Below are 21,255 nucleotides of genomic sequence, written 5' to 3'. Positions count from 1 at the left end.
AGTTTTAATTTAATTTTCGAGCTGAAAAGAATACGAACGCATGATTCACAAACACTTAGGTGCTAAATATCGCATTGGTCTGTGCGAAAATTAACACCTACTTCAGGCAGGCGATAATTATAGAAAAGTACAGTTAATGAGTTTTTGGCAATAAAATATGGACTTACAGTGTTATTTATTCAAGTATGTGTTTTTTTACGAAATTTTACTAGTTACTAATTTTACAAGTCTTGGCATTTCGCTACTATAGCGGTAAATATATAGTCGCCATAATATGCAGTACCATAGCGGTAAATATTTAGTCACCATAATATGCAGTTCTATAGCGGTGAATATTTAGTCGCACAAATACATTACTATGTATATTTTGGCGATTCATTTGTCGCGACTTTGTAATCTCGTGACTTGCGGCCATTTTGTAGCGACTTTGTAATCTCATGACATGTGCGACTTGTGTCATTGAGCAGTCACACTACAGAGAGCATTATGCCTGGGGTTTCTGATCTGCTACCAGGGGAGAGGCGCTATATTGTGACCTTTTTCCTGCACTCAGGATATGACAACCCGCCACTGGGGTCCACGAGAGGAAGAGAGCGATCCTGCGCGAGCTCAAATATGGGTTGGTCACCAGGTTTGCCCTTGATGTGGACCTCCGCCTGCTCCAGCGCATATGGTCTGACCTGAAGCGCAGGAGTCCAGAACTGGTCGCTGAAATAGCGGAAGGTAATTATTGTACTTTATTATGCTTTTACAGTATACGTTCAGTAAAAGATTTAGCAAGTAATTTGAACTAAAGGTACAAATGTAAGAAATGTCAGGGATGACGAAAGTGACATAATAACATAGTAAGTTGGGTTGAAAAAAGATATACGTCCATCACGTTCAACCATAATGCCTGTGAGAACCTGAAACGTTGGTCACAATAAACCTCTGAATATTATTTCACATCTTTGTGACTCCTTGTCAAAATCCTGTGTGTGCCGTCACCCCATGCCTGTCTAGATTTTGTTTTGCCACAGGCACCCAGGTATTATTGTTCCTTATGGTATGCAGCTTCCCAGCACTTCCTATTGTATATATATATATATACACATCTATTTTCAAATACATATGCATAAATAAGTTTAAAGCAGGGGGGAAGCAGCAGGGAGCGGCCCATAGTGTGAGTCATTTGGGGGAAGGGCCACGAATGTTTTAGGGGGCCCTGGCTAACAATGTCTGTGTGTCCTTTGTATTGATGTGAGGGTTCACAGGGGGAGGGGCCATTTGGGGCGTGGGAGGAGGGGGGCCCAAAAATGTTGTTTTTAATCTTTTAAATTTTATTGTTAAAATAAAACTTGTTATTTTTCTACTTTTGAACTGGTTAATGTCTAATTATTTTTCTTTCCTTGATATGGTATTCTATACTTTCATGTAGTTTCCCCTACACTCTTACATTTATCAGTAACACATCAATATGCTATATGGGTTAAATGTTACATGTAACAATTTAGTCTTTAGCCCATTTTGCTGAATAGTAAAACTTGCGCTAATTAGTACGTAGCGTATTTTCTGGCGAGTGTGATAACTGCCAATCCAATGTTTTGTTGGCAGAATAATTGCAACATTATATTTGTCCCCGTTTAATAAAGTGCCCATAACATATTTGCCATTTATTCTGTGTCTAAAATCTCCCACTTAATTTAAGCCACTTTAGCAAACGGACCCCTAAGTATTTGGCTAAATATTCTTAAATGCACCCCCCCCCCCCCCCATTTTATTATCTCTAGCACTTCTTTTTTTTTTCTTACTTAGATTTTTATTGGTTTTTTGGGGTTTTTTTTGCAAATAAACATTTATACAGCACCTCTCTAGCACTCTGCGCTCTCCCAGGGCAAAATGTCGCCAGTTTTATGCTGCCGATTGGCGCGTGCGTAATGTCACGACAATTAGCGCGCGTGTAAAAGCTATCGCACTTGCGATAATTAGCGTGCATGCGTAAAATACCGCACTGTGCGTTATTTAGCGCATAAAATATTGCATGCGGTATCGTGCGTAGTGTGCTATACATATATATTATATTAATTATGTGACACCAGCAAGTCTCCCTGAGGTAACATTACAAAGCACGGGAATCTGCATAAAATCTGTAAATCACGTTTATCTAACTGAACTAGCTGGGCCCCTCATCAAAATCAATTTTATAGCCCACTTTTAGGTTTTAAAACTAGTTCATAACCTCCTGTCTGGTTTTTAACTATGCAAAAACCAGACAAATTCAGTTGAATTGCAGGGCATGATGTCATAGCCGCACCCACAACATCACTGCCGGGCCCCTGATGTAACGATTCCACCTCCCAATGTCACTATTTTAGCAAGCATTCTGATTCTGCTATAACAGCCTATATATATATATAATACACAAGAGCCATGTATAGCCTGTAAATTATGTCATAGTGATGTCATCAGTTATAATCAGTGCTTAGTGATGTAATATCTGTCACATGACTCACTGGAACTTGTGTATTATAATAACATACCCCCTGCTGTAAAATATGAGGATATTAGAAGTCACCTCGGAGTTTCATGACCTGTTTTATATGCTCATGGAATGCCTATGGCGCCCTAGGCAACCTGGTTGGCCACCTCGCCCGTGCACCTGCAGTGGGTCATTGCAGGTGCACGGGCAAGGTGGCCGACCAGGTTGCCTAGGGCGCCCCTAGGCATTCCAGGGCAATGACAAAAAATGAGGACTAGGGGTAGGTAGGAGAGGCTCCTGCCTGGCGCCCCCTAATCGTGGCGCCCTAGGCAGCTGCCTCTTCTGCCTACCCCTAGTTCCGGCACTGTATATATATATATATTTCTTTTATTTGTATTATTTTTTTATTTTATGTATTCATCAGCGTTACTTACTCTTTAAATTATTCTATAGATATATCTATTTATAGATAAACAGAAAGCTGTGTACCAGCTTGTGGGAATCTGAGTCTTTATTTCACAAGCTCGAACATAACCAGAAGAAGAGTTATGTAATCCGCATACGAATGGAGAACAACTGAAAACAGAAGTACAATGACTTCCATGAAAATGAGGTAATATGGGTATAGGGTGCATAGCCTGGAATGCATAGAATGTGTTTTTTTTTCTAAATAAGGGGTTTATCCATAATTTGGATCTCCATACCTTAAGTCTACTAAACATCAAAGGAAATCACTGGACTCTATGAGACTCTGTGGGTGATGGGCTTCCCATAATTTGGAGCTTTTTGCTAATGAGTCTCAGGATAAAGTTTTAGGATACACATAATGATTATTTTGTCTCAACCATGGAATTTTCCTTCATTATTCTGCTTTTTTTCCCATTTCAAGTCTGGCCACTGTCTCTGGATTTTCAGTGTTTGAATTTTCTCACCATATTCCTGATGAGAGCCGAGGCACTATATTATTTTCTTTCTTTTTCATATGCCCCTAGTGTGCCTGAAGGAAGACTGTCTTACCTCTTCTTCAACAAGTACTATATGAAGTACCTGTCCTGCTGATCAGCGACTGAGCCCAACCCAGCTGTCTCTGTGCCGCTGTCAGCCACCATCTTTTTTATATTCATTCTTTAGGTACCCGGTTTCTTTACCCCATCTATGAGTAATAATGAGGCCTCACACAAAAGAACAGATTCCTTTTCCATGAAAATATATTTATTTTCTTATATGTATCTGTATATAAAGGCATTGCTTGTATGTTTATAAAAACTAAAATAAAAACAATGACATAGGTTTGCCCAACCCATCCAAATCCCATGGCCAGAAGCAAGAAAGAAACCTGACTGTAACCTCAATAAACCCACAGTTAACCCTTGAAAATGTAACAAAACTGGCAGAATAATAAAAAAAAACAAGACTCTATCAAACTCCCTGGACCTTTCAGTGACTCTATTATATATAACTATGGACATAGGCTACATTTGCCTTAAAGCTTACAATCTAGGGTTAAAAAATGAACTCAGTCTAATGCCTTGAGCTCCCATTATACCCAGGTCCTTTCTGGAACCAGCAATCAAATCCAGGAAAATCACTACTATTCTTTAAAATCTTGAGACAATATTAAAAAAAACGCACAGCGAGATTGGAAGTCAGAATTCCTGATTTACAACTCTCACTGTACCCTCAATGAAATAATAAGCAATTAAAGCTATAATGCACTAAACTCACTGCATAATTATGGGTGAAGAACAAAGCAGCACTAAAAGCATAAAACAAAAAATCATTGCTCCACAGTAAGAGCCAAGGTCAGAATCCCAGACCCACCAGTGTAGAGCACTGATCAGAGAACTATTAGAAAAAAATAACCTAAAGAAAGCAAACATTAAAATTCACTTTTGTCTGTCTGTGAAAGTGTGATTATGGCTGTGCAAAACAAAAAACTATGGAAAAAAAGTTATATGTATTTTTAGGTGGTAGGGTGCAGTTTTCAGTTGGTGCCGGCAATGAATTCCATGTGCCCAGGAGGAGTGAGGGGTTACTCTGGGGGGGAGGGTCAGAGTTAAAAAGCGTGGTAGTTATTATTGTTACCTGGGCACTGTTGTCATTGGCTTATGAGACAAAGGGGTCCCAGGAACTGACATCAGCGCTGCTTTTCACTTTACCTGTAGGGGCTGATTTACTAACCCACGAATCCGACCCGAATTGGAAAAGTTCCGACTTGAAAACGAACATTTTGCGACTTTTTCGTATGTTTTGCGATTTTTTCGGATTCTGTACGAATTTTTCGTTACCAATACGATTTTTGCGTAAAAACGCGAGTTTTTCGTATCCATTACGAAAGTTGCGTAAAAAGTTGCGCATTTTGCGTAGCGTTAAAACTTACGCGAAAAATGCGCAACTTTTCGCGTAAGTTTTAACGCTACGCAAAATGCGCAACTTTTTACGCAACTTTCGTAATGGATAGGAAAACTCGCGTTTTTACGCAAAAATCGTATTGGATCCGAAAAATTCGTAAAGAATCCGAAAAAATCGCAAAACATACGAAAAAATCGCAAAGTACCGATCATTACGAAAAAAACGCAATCGGACTCCATTCGACCCGTTCGTGGGTAAGTAAATCAGCCCCGTAGTGTTGCCACCATGCAGGGATTTGACCAGCCCAGCCAGTAAATCACCAGCTAGGGCCAGCCAATGTAATTGCTGATACATTTTTAATACCCCATAAATTGCTCCCTTCCCTGACCCCCCCCTTATACAGATCATCCTGCATATGCCCCGCCTGTTTCCTGCCCACTCCCATTGCCCCACCCACTCTGCCCATTTCCCCACCCCTGTGTAACATCACCTCCTATCCCCCCACCCGAAGGGCAACCCTATTTACCTGTAAGGTTCTGCATAATTTAAGCATTTTACTTCAAAAGCCAATAAAATGTCTGTAAATCTGAAAGTGCCAGAGAATGCAGAATTTATGATCTGTGTTACCTTTATCCACACACTGTAGAATCTATGACCTGTGGCACTTTAAAAGCCATGTAAGTTTTAGTTATTCTGATAATACAAAAAGCATTGCGAAGACTTGAAAAATACAGTATGTCACCATGCTAGAGCAGTTAATATGGAAGTGCTGCGCCCTGTGCCACGTCTGAGAGCTCTTCTCTGTGCCACATTCACTTATATTTATGTTTGGTTATTCCTCCAGTTCTTCTTATGATTCTAGGCTTGTGGGTCTTTTTCTGGAAGCAACTTTTCATCTTCTGAATGTTGGTCAGCTTTATGCTTCCCCACTAACGGCCGATCTATGGAAAATAAAAAAATAACAATATAAGTTAAATTAAGCCTAAAGCTGCTGTGCATATACCCAACAGGTCAGTTCCACTTACTGTAAGGCCATGTAGCAAAACAGCAGCATTTCAGTTTATGCTTTAATAAATGGAGCAGCCCCATACAGCTGCTATCAGGCAGGATACACCCACTCCCCACAGGGTTTATAATCTCCCATAAGGACAAGTAAAGGTAAATATGAAGTACTGTCTGTCACAAAGGCCACTATATCAGTTGGAAATGCTTTAACACTCTTTCTCATGCTTTTTAACACACAAAGCAATCCTATTCCCTTGCTTCAGGTTGGGTCACATCAGAGTTCACTCCCAATGCTGTGGCACCTGCATTCCTGGGTGCAAGTTTTTGTTAAGTGATCACTAAGGGGCACCCACTTAACTTACACATGTATTCCTCATATTACTGCTCAATAAGAACCATTCTACTATCTACATGTAGCAGCTACCTAGCTCCTTCTAGGACATTCATGAAATATTTAGGGCCATGGATCCAACATGCAGTTTCAGGTCTCATCACTTTAAGATTTAGAACAATGACCTGATTTCATTCATCTGTAGGGTATTGAACTAGAAAGAAGACAAATTATTCTATTATCTTCTTGAACCTCTACATCCCAATTCCACAATGGCAGGGAATGAAGAAAGCATCTTCCATTTTTTGCTTTGTCCTTAAGCATCTCTAGCCCAGTCTTCTCCTATCAAGACTGGAAGTGCCATCACTGTTTAATGCCAATACCTGTTGAGTAAGCCAGTGCCAGAGAATGTTCAAGCCAGGACCAAGAGGGAGCACACACAGGTCTGCTCAGTGCGTGGCACCCAGTCACCTATTTTTGATATGCCCTGTAGAGCTATGAGACACATTTCACACATGTAGATACTGCCAAATGAACTGAAAAAGTGAATGGCACTGAGATAGGTCTGTTATGGGAAGGCGTTAATTGGAAATGTATCCTTAAACTTCCCAATGTTACTCCTTTTGAAGACCCGCTACTATTATAGGTGCAGCTGTGCCTTAATGTAGTAGCCTATAATTATTGTTTGTTATTCTACTACTAAAACTTCATAATTTCTCATTTTGTTTTTATTTTCAAATTCAACTAAACTCGTGTTCCCCAATGTCTAATATTTACAGAAAAAAAGTCAGAAGAAAAAGTTGCTGTGAGAAAAGTTGTAAAAAAACTATTTTTTCGAACGTCGTCGAGAAAATCACGACTTTATTGAATTGTCGCTGCTACAAGAGACCTTTGCCATTGACTTCTACATGAACTTGACAAGTTTATCCTAGCGAATTGTCAAATTCGGATTTTTAGCCGTTTAGAGGCACAGTAAGTCACTGTGTTTTTTTCTCTGCCTTTTGTCTAGTAAATGGGTTAGTACATGTATGACAAGCATGTGTTGATTGGTTGCAGCTAATTATTGCTCTAATGCAATGTTTCTCACAATGTCCCCATTATATATTTAGTTATAGAAGTGCCCAATGGGAATCTCTTACCTCTCTGCAAGTTGTTCTTTCCAGGATCCTCTTTAATAGTGGCAATATCCTGTTTCCAGTGGGACCAGTTCACCTCATCAACCCTTAAGGAAGAGAAGATATCAGACAAGGACAAACTTAGCTTATTTTCAAGATCACAGAAATCACAAATCAAGATTTCTTCTGTGTTTTATGTGGGGTAAAGCCCAAAAAGTAATTAAACCCCAGAAAACCATATATTTTTGGAAAGTGCTCAGCACTCTAAATTAGGTAAATATGTACTTTTACTCCAAACCAAAAAAAAGCTTTGCTTAACTTGTATTGGTTATTGGTTGTATGTATGTATTCATGTATGTTTAATGTATGCACACCTATTTATTGTCCAATACTATGGGATATGTTGTTGTTTTTGAAATATGCGAACAATAATTTAGCTGATTTTTTAATTTCTGATATATATATCGGAACATTTAGCATCTTAATTCTCACATATTATTAGGTACAAAAATAAAAAATGCTATACAGGTATAGGACTCATTATCCATAATGCTCAGGACCAAATGTATTCCGGATAAGGGGTCTTTCCGTAATTTGGATCTCCATACCTTAAGTCTGCTAAAAAATCAATAAAACATTAATTAAACCCAATAGGACTGTTCTGCCCCCAATAAGGATTAATTATATCTTAGTTGGGATCAAGTACAGGTACTGTTTTATTATTACAGAGAAAAGGGAATAATTTAACCATTAAATAAACCCAATAGGGCTGTTCTGACCCCAATAAGGGGTAATTATATCTTAGTTGGGATCAAGTACAGATACTGTTTTATTATTACAGAGAAAAGGGAATCATTTAACCATTAAATAAACCCAATAGGGCTGTTCTGCCCCCAATAAGGGGTAATTATATCTTAGTTGGGATCAAGTACAGGTACTGTTTTATTATTACAGAGAAAAGGGAATCATTTAACCATTAAATAAACCCAATAGGGCTGTTCTGCCCCCAATAAGGGGTAATTATATCTTAGTTGGGATCAAGTACAGGTACTGTTTTATTATTACAGAGAAAAGGGAATCATTTAACCATTAAATAAACCCAATAGGGCTGTTCTGCCCCCAATAAGGGGTAATTATATCTTAGTTGGGATCAAGTACAGGTACTGTTTTATTATTACAGAGAAAAAGGGAATCATTTAACCATTAAATAAACCCAATAGGGCTGTTCTGCCCCCAATAAGGGGTAATTATATCTTAGTTGGGATCAAGTACAGGTACTGTTTTATTATTACAGAGAAAAGGGAATCATTTAACCATTAAATAAACCCAATAGGGCTGTTCTGCCCCAATAAGGGGTAATTATATCTTAGTTGGGATCAAGTACAGGTACTGTTTTATTATTACAGAGAAAAGGGAATCATTTAACCATGAAATAAACCCAATAGGTCTGTTCTGCCCCCAATAAGGGGTAATTATATCTTAGTTGGGATCAAGTACAGGTACTGTTTTATTATTACAGAGAAAAGGGAATCATTTAACCATGAAATAAACCCAATAGGGCTGTTCTGCCCCCAATAAGGGGTAATTATATCTTAGTTGGGATCAAGTACAGGTACTGTTTTATTATCACAGAGAAAAGGGAATCAGTTTTAAAATTCTGAATTATTTGATTAAAATGGAGTCTATGGGAGACAGGCTTTCCGTAATTCGGAGCTTTCTGGATAATGGATTTCCGGATAAGGGATCCCATACCTGTATATGAATACCAGGTGTCTAATGTACAGTTTGATGCCCTATATGCCTAGGGTTGTCAAAGTATGTGGCATGATGAAAATAATGTACGCAAATTGTTGTGTCTGTAACTTCAGCTACTGCAAAATCATTACATTGGGCCAACTTTAATTCCATGAGAAAATATTATTTTTTGGTTTATCATGTGAAAACTTAGGGGCAAAATTCAATTTGAGGAGAGAAAACTTTTCTCCAAATTCAGGTCCAGTTTTTTTCCTATAGACTTCAACAGAGCGTTTGGACCAGATTTAATGCCACCAGAAAACATTGTTTAATGGTTTATCGCATGAAACCTTATGGGCGATATTTAATTTGAGAAGAATTAATGAAATTAATTAATGCGGATTTTCACTGAGCAGGATTTAGCTGAAATGGTTAGTATGGGCAGTCACCCATAGCAGCTAATTAGCGATTACATTTGTTTAGTTGCTGTAGGTAACCTCACTGGTGCAATATAGCACTTATCTTTGTGACTCTGCCCCCTAGTGTGGGGAAGTTGATCCTGTGGGCATAAGCAGATCTGCCAAATTTTGGGAAAAAGATGGAGAATCTTATAATGAATTGCCCATCTCTACCTGCCTCTCATATTAACCTGGAGATGGGAATATTATATTTTAATTTATGTTGCGATTTGTGGTATAGGTTTAAACTTCATCAATATGCATTTTTTTATAATAAATCTATCCTAGGATGGACCACTGAACCTTTATGCTTATAGGAAACCGATTAGGTCAACCTCTTGTTGCCTGTACTAATGGATGCACCAGCAGATGTGTCACTAATGAATCCAGTGTGAACATTTGGATAAATAGAAAGTTGTTGGTATTTTGAAGATGTAGATGAATAAACACATCATTGCCGTATACAATATTTGCCAGGTACAGTTTATGTGCATTACCTAAAACACCAGCGTTCATCTTTCGGTCCAATAAAGACTGCTTCTCCAGAGCGGAAGGCTTTCCTCATGCAAGCTGGAAGATACCTCTCTATATCTAGGATTGTGGTAGCCCACTGGTACAACAAAATAGGATTAGGATACTGAAGATTCACATATGGTAGTGTGGGCAGAAGGGTGTTTATGTAATTTATGTGATGTTGTCCCTGTGTGTGTGTGTGTATGTGTATGGGTGAAAGATATATATGAGTCTATTTACCTGCAGTTGCCAGATCTGCTTGCTTTCCTTGGACACCTCCCCGACGGTCTCTCCCATTAAAGCGATTAACATGTTAAGGAGGAGAACAAAGGTGATGATGAGGTATGTCACCAACAGAACGATGAAGACTGCAGGGTACTTGGCATGGCTGATCACCTCTAGGTCTCCCATCCCAATGGTCAATGTAAAGAGGTTTAGCAGTAAACTGATGAATGTGGTGCTGTGTTGGCAGGAAGGATTTTCTGAGACAGTACAGTTTTCTTGTCCATCATTGCATATCATCTCATTTGTGCATGGATTCAGTAAGGATACCAAAGCTGAGGGGAAAAAATATTGCATACAACATGAGACTCTGTTCTAGACTTCATTTGCTAAATTGAGGTTCAATGTGGACAAGTGCAAAGTTATGCACTTTGGTAGAAATAATATAAACGCATGCTATCTACTGAATGGTAGTGTGTTGGGGGTTTCCTTAATGCAGAAGGATCTGGGTTTTTTTGTAGATAACAAGTTGTCTAATTCCTGGCAGTGTCATTCTGTGGCTACTAAAGCAAATAAAGTGCTGTCTTGTATAAAAAGGGCATTGACTCAAGGGATGAGAAGATAATTTTGCCCCTTTATAGGGCCCTGGTAAGGCCTCACCTTGAGTATGGGGGGCAGTTTTGGGCTCCAATCCTTAAGAAGGATATTAATGAGCTGGAGAGAGTGCAGAGACTGCAACTAAACTGGTAAAGGGGATGGAAGGGTTAAACTATGAGGTTAGACTGTTAGGGTTGGGGTTGTTTTCTCTGGAAAAAAGGTGCTTGCGAGGGGATATGATTACTCTGTACAAGTACATTAGAGGGGATTATAGGCAGATGGGGGATGTTCTTTTTTCCCATAAAAAAAAACGCACCAGAGGCCCCCCCTTTAGATTAGAGGAACGGAGCTTCCATTTGAAGCAGCGTGGGGGGTTCCTCACGGCGAGGGCAGTGAGGTTGGGGAATGCCCTTCCTAGTGATGGGGTAATGGCAGATTCTGTTAATGCCTATAAGAGGGGCCTGGATGCGTTTTTGAACAAGCAGAATATCCAAGGCTATTGTGATATTAATATCTACAGTTAGTATTAATGTTTGTACATTAGCAATGGAAATTATCTCCTTCATTCACCTTATGGAGCTGCCCTTACCTGATGCATATCCAACCATAAAGAGCAGGTACACCAACAGGAAGCGAAATAAATCCTTAAACAGGACCTGAAATGTACAGCAGATTGTTTTTCCTTTCAGCTGCCTATTTAGCTGGCTTTGGGGCATAAAGTTTCTTTTTAACAAAGAAAACATTGTAAAGATTAAGCAATAATAAAACCTAGAACGCATTTGTTGCAAAACTCATATTTACCTACAAGTCAGCCTACAATATAAACTCAGTTAAGAAATATAAGTGTTTGGGGATAGATATGAGCCTCCCCCTTTCGCTTATAACAAGGAACAGGGTTCTGACCTTCTGAAGCATAACGCTGTACATCCCAGTGAGCTTCAAGCCTCGTGTAAAGTATAAAGCATTTATCCAGCCCAAGACCAAGGCAATCACCATAACGGCCAGGTAAGCTTCAATACCAGCAAGGTACAGAGTCGCTGTGATAATGACCAGCACAGAGTAGATAAAACTGGGGGCAGGAAGTGAAAAAAAAAGAAAGTTTAAATACACAAATAAATCAGAATCCAGCCACAGTTCTCCCTCATCATTTAGCCACCCTCCATACCATCTAGCTAGCAACATGGTTGTTGGGATGTTGGTTAGATGGTGTCATAGGGGATGTCATTTTAGCTTGGGATCTGACTGCTGAACTGAACCACCATATACTTAAGTGCTGGGTACTTACTTAAGCAGCTGGAAGCATCCGTCAGTAAATAGAGAATATACCCCGGGGTACTTCTTCATAATAAGATCTTTCATCTAGACAAATAATATCAGACTTGAACAATACACAGATTTGCATACAGTTTGGGCACGCTTAATGCACTATAGGGGAAATACTGAACTGAAATTTGAACAAAAATAATATTAAAATGATTTGTGCAACAGCTCATGTTTTATTCCTAACATGCTTCATAACACAGCCATGCAGGGTCGCTAATTAGAAATAAAACTGAGGGCTGCACCTAAAACTTTGCTAAAATAAAACAAGAAGCAACGGACCTTAACATGGACTTATTGTACAACATGGTGTAAGAGTGTGATTATTGTACATTATGGTATACTGACCCAGAAGGTCTTTTGTTGACTAGTAATTAGTGAGATTTCTAAAGCTGTCAATCTCATAAGACGATAGATATTTTGGGAGTTAAAAGCTTCTAATAAATGGGAGAGAAAGTCTCTTAGTTAGCTGATTTTAGTATATTTTAAAGCACAAGTGCAGACAAGAATATGATCTGACATGATGATGGATAGAAAATTCATAAAATAAGTTGGCAATGTGATTAGAACATAACCATCTCTAATAATATAAGATTTAGTTGAAAAAAACGAGCTGGGGTTTCAAAGACCTAAGTCATAGGGTCAACTCCCATCTCTCTGGTTCTGTAAGAAAATAGTGAAATGGTGAAAATAGTGTTTAGTGTATGAAAAGCACAGATGACAGTCACTGAAATAATATCTGACTGAACTTACGTTGCCAATCAAGAAGACTATCCCAGTCAGCAGAATAATGATCTCTCCTACAAGCCTCAAGTGATCCGTTGTTGTTCTGTAAGGGTAAGGGGGCTGTAAGAACAAGAAAGGGATGATTTAAAATTGAGAATGTTTCAGTCCAGGGCTATACACAGCTGTGTAAATACCCTGAAAAGTTCCAAACTTCTTCAGAATATCAACAGCAATGCCAAAGTGCCAAGGTTGTCTCACCCCCACTCCATGGTGTGGGTTGAAGGAAAGACTGACCCCACTTTAAGGTTAGTATACGTGATATGAATCAAACAAATACACATATGAAAGTCACTGCTATAGTTTTTACATTGTCATGGAGAAGAAAAAAGTGTGCATTTCACATTCTTTTTCTGCTTGCTCTTGGTGGGATTAGGGGTGATATTTGGGTAATTTGGTCAATCCCCACATGCCTGTGGGAAATCATCAGATGCAGAAGTGTCTGTTCTCCTAATACTTGGGTGGGCAATTTCAAGATTGTCCACCCAAATAACCACATCCCATCTACGTCATAAAGAAAGTCCTGGTTCCTTTGCCTCTTTTTGGAATCACTATGGAAAAGTCCTTTTGGTCCCACACTAATGATGAGGGAATCCCAGAGCAACTGTGAGAACACACCTTTAAGGCTACCAGCTAGTGGTCTGGATCTGCACCATTGGAAAATGTTCAGTAAACATTATTCTAAGCCTTAATCCCTTCAGCACGTTAGGCCAGTAATGCCTAGGGAAAGCTACCTCCAGCTAAAATACTTTGGTGGAGCACAAGACCGCTCTTTCTAGCTGCCTTACTATCTTACACTCCTAGATAGTCATGGGCGAAATGTTTTGCCAGGCATGGATTCGCGGCGAATTTACGCGTTTCGACATTGTCGGATTGTTTAAAAAAATGGATGAAAAAATTTGCTGCGGAAAAATTTGCCACACGTCCAAAAATTGTATTGCACACTTTTATTATATTTAATATTTGTATTTTTTTGTTTTTGTTTTTGTTTTGTTTGTCTATGTAAAGTTGGGAGGAACACGGGTCAAAAAAATGTCATTACAGTAATGATGCTTCATTGTTATTTGTATATGACAATAAACTTGAAACTTGAAAAGAATTGCCGTGCGACAAAAGAATAGCTGCGGGCGACAATTTTTTGTTGACACGGTACATTTTCACCGTTTCGCGAATCTTTTGAAAGATTCGCAAATTTAGAAATCATTACAGATCAACAAATTATGCTTAAATGCCATTTTAATAAACAGCAGACCAAAGATACTCAATAAATACACTGAGCAAATATGCAACAGGAAATATTTTTGGATCACTACATCACCACCACAAAGCACTAGGAAGTCAATATGCCATTTTTGCTTGGAACTTGCTTGTGCACTAAAGACAAGCATTATTGTTGCACAAAACCAATCTCTTGTGCATTAGCCTTAATAAGGTTTACTGCATGCGGGTGGGATCTTCATTTGCACATGATGGCAGGTTTAGGGTGATAATCTTCATTTGTATATGGAAACCCACAGTCTGCAGCTAAACTGCTTCTGGTAAACCCTCTTCTGGGCTGAACTTGGCCCCTTTTGCTGAATTATTTATACACATCTAGCTTGTTGTATCAACTGTCCACAATTCAATACTGGCCCTTGATGGTAGCTTGCATATTTAAATATTCTTTTAATTTCACAACTATCACTTCATTTTTCTTGCTGTGAATCAGTTGTTTTGAAAAGCAGAGAATGAAACCAGCACTTACCGTGCCTTCCATGGGTCGGTAATAGGAAATTAATGTGAAGATGATCATGAGAAAGAGATAGGCAAAAAAACTGAGGTAGAAAAAAACAGCACCAAACTTCTTCCACTTTTCTTTTAATAGTTCATTTATGGGCTCCACTGCCAGCATCTCATGGCGGTTCTGCAATGGGAACATAAATATGAGCCCTGCCCTTGGGTTTTATTTTTCTTTATGTAAGGTGGCCATACACGTTAAGATCTGTTCGCTTGGCGAGGTCGCCAAATGATTGAATTAGAATGACGGTAATAGGCGCAGTTGGTTCGGGGACCACATTAACGAGCCAATGCGGTCCCCGATCTGACAACATTTTTTAACCTGCCCGATCGATTTCTGCCCAATTTCAGGCCAGATTCCGGTCAGGCAGGCCCGTCGTTAGTGCCCCTACATGGGCCAATAAGGTGCCGAATCGATCTAAGGGACTGATATCAGCAGATAGAATCGGCACGTGTATGGCCACCTTTACATACTGTATGAGACAATACAGCATGGAACCTTACACATAGCAACTTTGGAAAACTAGAGGAGTTTGAGGAGGAATAGCAACTGAGAAAGGCTGGGGTGCTTATGTCCCAGCAAGACTCACTGTGATAGGCTGTACTATAAACTCTTATGGTGCATTATATAGCATAGCCTGTGGCCCCCACTGGATACTGGGACATCTCCCTTTCCATAATAACAGTAGCAACAAAAAAGTTGCTTGATGTAGTGCCATATCTGTAGCCAGCTGTGAGCCAAGTGTCCTAAAGAAAAACTAAACCTGAGTAATACCTGGGCACGCCTCCCAAACCCTCCCCCTTCCTCCTAAACTGCATTATTGGGGACCCCACATAACACTGCCATTTGCTGTACTTTTTTTGTGAAAAGCAACACATTTAAAAAAAACATGAAAAAACAAAAATATCTCAAATTTGTCGTTAACTATTATAACTTTTCCTAAACAAGTATTATGGGTTCTGACCTTAGCTGTACTCTTATAAACCAGTATTTCAAGTACGGAATCCCCATCCTCATAGGTATCCAGCGTAGCCAAGTCATAAAGTGAAGAATGCAAAGGGCCATAATTCCAATCCCGGAACTTCCGTGAGAGGTGTTGAGCTTCTTCGTCTTTTATTTCAAGTTGGATGATGTGCTGGAATATCTGATAGAGAGAGAGAGAGAGAGAGAGAGAGAGTGTTATATGTTTCTGCAGAGATACACATTTGTCAAGAAATTAGTCCAGAGGATATTAGAGAGGCAAATGTCTAAGACTCAGCTACATTATTACATTTATAGTTACAGGTATGGGACCTGTCATCCAGAATGCTTAGGACTCTGGGTTTTCTGGATAAGGGATCTTTCTTTAATTTGGTCTAAAGTCTTCTAAAAGAAAAATGTAAACATTAAATAAACCCAATGGGATTGTTTTGCTTCTTATTATAATTATAACACAATAATTAACTATATCTTAAAGAGATACTGCCACCTAAAATTAAACTGTCTTTAAATATATTATAACATGGTGTTTGCATGAGATTGATAATTTTGCCAAAAAAAGTACTTCTTTATGGTTTTACACTACCTATCTTATCCCCATGTTCCTTTATGAGGAGGCGGCCATATTTGTGCAGCAGGAGTCCATTAGCATTAAAAGCTTTAACTGACTGAGAAGGGACAGTCAGATTGGCAAAACAGTCAGGTTTAGGAACTTTAATTAACTAAGCGAGAAAAAAAGCGAGAAATGGTCAACATGACCTATAGGTAACTTTTAATGTACATTGATTTTTTGAAAAGTATTTTTTTTTTGTCGGTATCATACATGGGGAGATTTAAGCTGCCAATTCGAGTCAGGCCAGATTCGGGCAGGTTTGATTTTCCTGTCGGATTTGGGAGCGCATTGGCTCATTGATGCAAACCTCAGCCCATAGGCGCCTATGCCCTAGGGCCAAACAATCAAATTAGCCTGATATCACCCACTTTAGGTGGGCATATCACAAGAAGATCTGTTCGTTTGGCAACCTCATCAAACGAGCGGGTCTCAATGTGTATGACCACCTTTAGTTGGGATCAAGTACAAGGTACTGTTTTATTATTACAGAGAAAAGGGAATCATTTAACCATTAAATAAACCCAATAGGGCTGTTCTGCCCCAATAAGGGGTAATTATATCTTAGTTGGGATCAAGTACAGGTACTGTTTTATTATTACAGAGAAAAGGGAATCATTTAACCATGAAATAAACCCAATAGGGCTGTTCTGCCCCAATAAGGGGTAATTATATCTTAGTTGGGATCAAGTACAGGTACTGTTTTATTATTACAGAGAAAAGGGAATCATTTAACCATGAAATAAACCCAATAGGGCTGTTCTGCCCCCAATAAGGGGTAATTATATCTTAGTTGGGATCAAGTACAAGGTACTGTTTTATTATTACAGAGAAAAGGGAATCATTTAACCATTAAATAAACCCAATAGGGCTGTTCTGCCCCCAATAAGGGGTAATTATATCTTAGTTGGGATCAAGTACAGGTACTGTTTTATTATTACAGAGAAAAGGGAATCATTTAACCATGAAATAAACCCAATAGGGCTGTTCTGCCCCCAATAAGGGGTAATTATATCTTAGTTGAGATCAAGTACAAGTTACTGTTTTATTATTACAGAGAAAAGGGAATCATTTAACCATGAAATAAACCCAATAGGGCTGTTCTGCCCCCAATAAGGGGTAATTATATCTTAGTTGGGATCAAGTACAAGGTACTGTTTTATTATTACAGAGAAAAGGGAATTGTTTTTAAAAATTTCGATTATTTGATTAAAATTGAGTCTGAGATGGCCATCCAATAATTCATACATTTCTGGATAACGGATTTCCAGATAACGGATCCCATACTGTATTACCTAACAATAAGATCTCTGTCATACTCATGTATAGCTCTTTCTTTATTTCCCACACAGAGAAAAAAAACATAGAACTAGTACATTAATACCTGAAGCACAGTTAAATATATAAAGGTCAAATATATTTGAAGCATAAGTACAAAAATTGTGTAAAGTCAATTTTTTTTTATAGCCTTAAAAAGCAGACTGACAAGCTGAAATAAAATATATACCAACTCATAGCGCAGGCCTTTCTGCTCCTCCTACAATTAGGGCTCTGGCACACGGGGAGATTAGTTGCCCACAAAGTTCGAGAGGAAACTTCTGCGATTTCACTGAAATTGCGCTGCCGCGTAAGCCATCCCACCGGCGATTTACATTTTCGCCGGTGGGATGGCATTTCGGGGAGATTAGTCGCCTGCGAACAGGGAGATTTGTCACGCGGCGACTAATCTCCCCGTGTGCCAGAGCCCTAAAGGAGGGATGGTGCCCACAAAAGAGAATAAAGTTATAACTGTTTAGGATATAGTTTAGCAAGGCTGTCTATGTCTCATCCAGTTTATCTTTCTAAACAAACTACCTGAAATCAGTAATTAGCCAGCAAGTTAAGGACCATGGGCAGCTATTTGTTACTATTGGAAACATACAGGCAACAGTATTAGCCTTAGTCATAGGATACATTTCTAAATTCAGCTTCTTTTTGGCACATCAGGCCATGACTGGGTTTGTGTCTCCAGGAAGCATACACTACTATCATAAAATTATCTTTTTGTAACTTTTTATGTACATTCATATTCTGAAGAGTATTTTTTTTTAGCAACAGTATAACTTTAAATCTGTCATGGTAACTGTACAATGTGCAACAGGCTTTCTACTGAAGTAAACACCCCAATCTCTGGTGCAGTGATCCCCACCCAGTGGCTTGTGACTGTGGCTTACAAGTAAGAAAGGTTGGGGACCCCTGGTCTGGTGTGTGTGAACTAATGCCAAAAAGGTACTGAGAGAAGTCAAGAAAACTAGGCTAGCAGCTGAAAAGTGCTTTATTCACACCAGAGAAAATAACTTTTGAGCAGCTAGTGCTGCTTCTTTTGCTTTCTCTCAATATCTTACTTGCACCCTAGATACCCATAGATGCATGTGCTCAAACAAACGATTTAGGAAATTGCAGCTCAAGATGGCCTTCTTGTATAGGGTAGGAAATATGCAGTACTGAGGTGCCTGCATGAATGGAAGGATACTATTAAAGGAGCTTTGCACTACTCTATGACAAAGAAAAGCTCTGCCAGCAGATTAAAAGTATGGTCCTACCATTTGTGGGAAATGCTTCATTAAAAGTATATTGTAGTTGAAGCAGCTTTTTGTTACCCTTTGACCTGGTAGGCCTTGGGTGTATGCCCTTTCTGCCCATTTACTCAAGCACCTATGCACACTTATCTCTTTATAACCCACATCCTAAAAGCCTGTCTTCTACCTAAAGGCCAGCAGAGTAGATTGGCAGCTCAGTGGTCCCCAAAGAGGATGTTGCTAAGGTTACTCAGCCAACAAATTATTCCAGCGAGTGTAAAGGCTCACACATGCACATCTGGCTACAGGTGCTGATTGGGCCTTGCTTGACTCAGTTAGCAGCCTATTAGCCCAAACCTCAGTTTAGACCCTAACACACACATTGCACTTGAAAAAGCACACGCAAGCACTTACATCTATTTTTCCCAATTGGGCTGCCATCATGAGAGGTGACATCTTGTCATTGTTGAGGATGGTCTCCAATCTACACTCTTTGTTCAGCTTAGCACATTTAACGACCAAACGATCATACATCTTAGTTACAAATGTGGTTGTTTCTTCTGTATTGTCTGCTATAGCAACCAAGGCGTGCAGAACTGTATTACCACGGGAATCCTGACGACACAAATCTGCCTTATTATAAACATTCTCTGTCAAATAGTCCACAATATCATCCTGCTTGGTGCAAGCAGCAAGGGACAGGGGAAGTTCACCTAGAGCAGCAAACAAAACAAATCAGTGCATGAAAATGTATTCTTCCTTTCCAACTTTATCCAGATAAAATCTTCTCTTCTCATATTTGTAACTGGTGCAGAAAATACTATCATACGTGTAACCTGTGCTTTTTCTCTTTTTTTAGTTTTGAATGGCTGCCTCCATGGCTACACAGCAGCTTTTTTATAGAAATTATAGTAGTGTTTCTAAAGTAAACACACAGCTTTTACCAGTGCAGGGCAACAATACATTATATTGTAATTACTTACTAAAACACTTATTTTTGGGTGTTTCTGTCCCTTTACTGTTCTTATGATTACTAGTATGAGGGGCTTTCAAGATGGTGAAACTACTTTGTAACAGCATTACATACCACAACATTAAGATAACAAGCAAGAAGAACAACAACAGATGTATGATGGAACTGCCTTACCAAAGTAGAAACATCCCCCTTCATCCTTGGGTTGAAAGAAACGCCCTTTGGCCTGAGCATGAACATCAGCCCCCTTCTGTACCAGCAACTCAACATAATCCTTACAGCGCCTCTCAATGGCTATATGCAGAGCGGTTTGGCCTGAAACAACACAACATTATATACTGGCCAGCTGTAATATACAAAAAAAAAATCAATGCATTCTATAGCCCATGGTGCTTACTTATACAATTATTACTCAGTAAAGATGAGTAGGTTTGCTGTTTTATTATAGTCTACAAATGAGATTTCTTATTTTCACATTAGAACTTTGCATTCTGTCATATGAATATAAAGCTAGCTTCACATGGGCAGATATGAACATGCAACCAACATAGCCAACATCTTCTGGAATATGTGGGTCTAAGCAAACCTAAAAGCCAGTTAGGATTGTACAGATTGGAAAAAAAATACATAATTATTAATCAATGAATGGCCCACCTGCCTTATCCAGTCATTCAGGTGACTGCTAAACAATCAGATCAAGCCAATGTGGCTGCCAGTGTTTATCCAAATTTGCCAATGATCTACCCATCTGGTTGGCAGGTTGAACAGGCATATTTGCACATATGCGCCCAGCTACATTGACTACTTGTATCTCTGCACTGAGGTTCATGGAAGGGCATTTATTTAGCCGATAGGGGAGACAGGATTTATTGCAGTTTGCAGGTATTGCAGTTTTTGATCCCTGACATGAGCACATTGCACTTAGTTAATATGCCTTCAAGTAAACAACAGCAGCAACATATTCCTAAAATAAACACTTTGCTTCTCTAGACAGGTACCTACCATCGTAATACTTTGAGAAGGGTGAGTTAATAAATTGTCGAAGATCACCAGTTTTATTGGCAATGTCAATTAGAATTGGGATGGTCTCATTTTTGCCATTTTTCAGGTACATTAGAGCTTTGGACAAACAAGTCTTTCCCGTGGAGTCTTCTATAAAGTAAAAACAAAAGAGGAATTTGAATAATATATTATATACAGGTACTAAATACTGTAACCCACACACAAAGTCAAAGTGATGTAGATTTTGGAAGGAAATGTAAAGTTCCTGGAAGGCTTGGTTTACACTAGCGATTTGGGCTAGAAGGAAACAGGATCCATCTACATGCATGAAGACAGGCTGTGCCAACCTCAGGGTGTCAGGAGAACCCATGGAACACTGATTGCTTTAATAACTTCCCCTTTGCTCATGTGTTAATACAACATATGTAGGTCCATGATGAACAACATAGACAGAGATCCTTAGGAACTG

At 39.1% G+C, this 21,255-nt stretch overlaps 1 protein-coding gene across 1 annotated transcript; it reads right to left on the bottom strand.

Annotated features, from left to right (window-relative positions):
- Positions 1–5,274: 5,274 nt before the first annotated feature.
- On the bottom strand, positions 5,275–20,556 carry LOC100494817 (transient receptor potential cation channel subfamily V member 4). The gene is made up of 13 exons (XM_018094907.2): positions 20,529–20,556; positions 19,959–20,099; positions 19,226–19,524; positions 15,630–15,809; positions 14,633–14,791; positions 12,859–12,951; positions 12,071–12,144; positions 11,689–11,854; positions 11,375–11,441; positions 10,207–10,523; positions 9,951–10,063; positions 7,286–7,368; positions 5,275–5,751 (listed from the first exon to the last, which is right to left on the bottom strand). The coding sequence occupies exons 1-13, from the start codon at positions 20,554–20,556 to the stop codon at positions 5,669–5,671; spliced, it is 1,803 nt and encodes a 600-aa protein (XP_017950396.2). The 3' UTR covers positions 5,275–5,668.
- Positions 20,557–21,255: the final 699 nt, after the last annotated feature.

This window comes from Xenopus tropicalis, chromosome 6 (genome assembly GCF_000004195.4).
Source record: "Xenopus tropicalis strain Nigerian chromosome 6, UCB_Xtro_10.0, whole genome shotgun sequence".
Classification (NCBI taxonomy): Eukaryota; Metazoa; Chordata; class Amphibia; order Anura; family Pipidae; genus Xenopus; species Xenopus tropicalis.
This window is presented reverse-complemented; position numbering and strand designations above follow the sequence as displayed.

Coding starts and splice junctions, on each gene's coding strand:
- LOC100494817 (XM_018094907.2), bottom strand. CDS start 20,556: ATGCCTGTTCAACCTGCCAACCAGATGG. Junction 11,442..11,688: donor ACAGCGTTATGCTTCAGAAG/GTCAGAACCCTG, acceptor TGTACATTTCAG/GTCCTGTTTAAGGATTTATT. Junction 7,369..9,950: donor GATGAACGCTGGTGTTTTAG/GTAATGCACATA, acceptor CTCTTCCTTAAG/GGTTGATGAGGTGAACTGGT.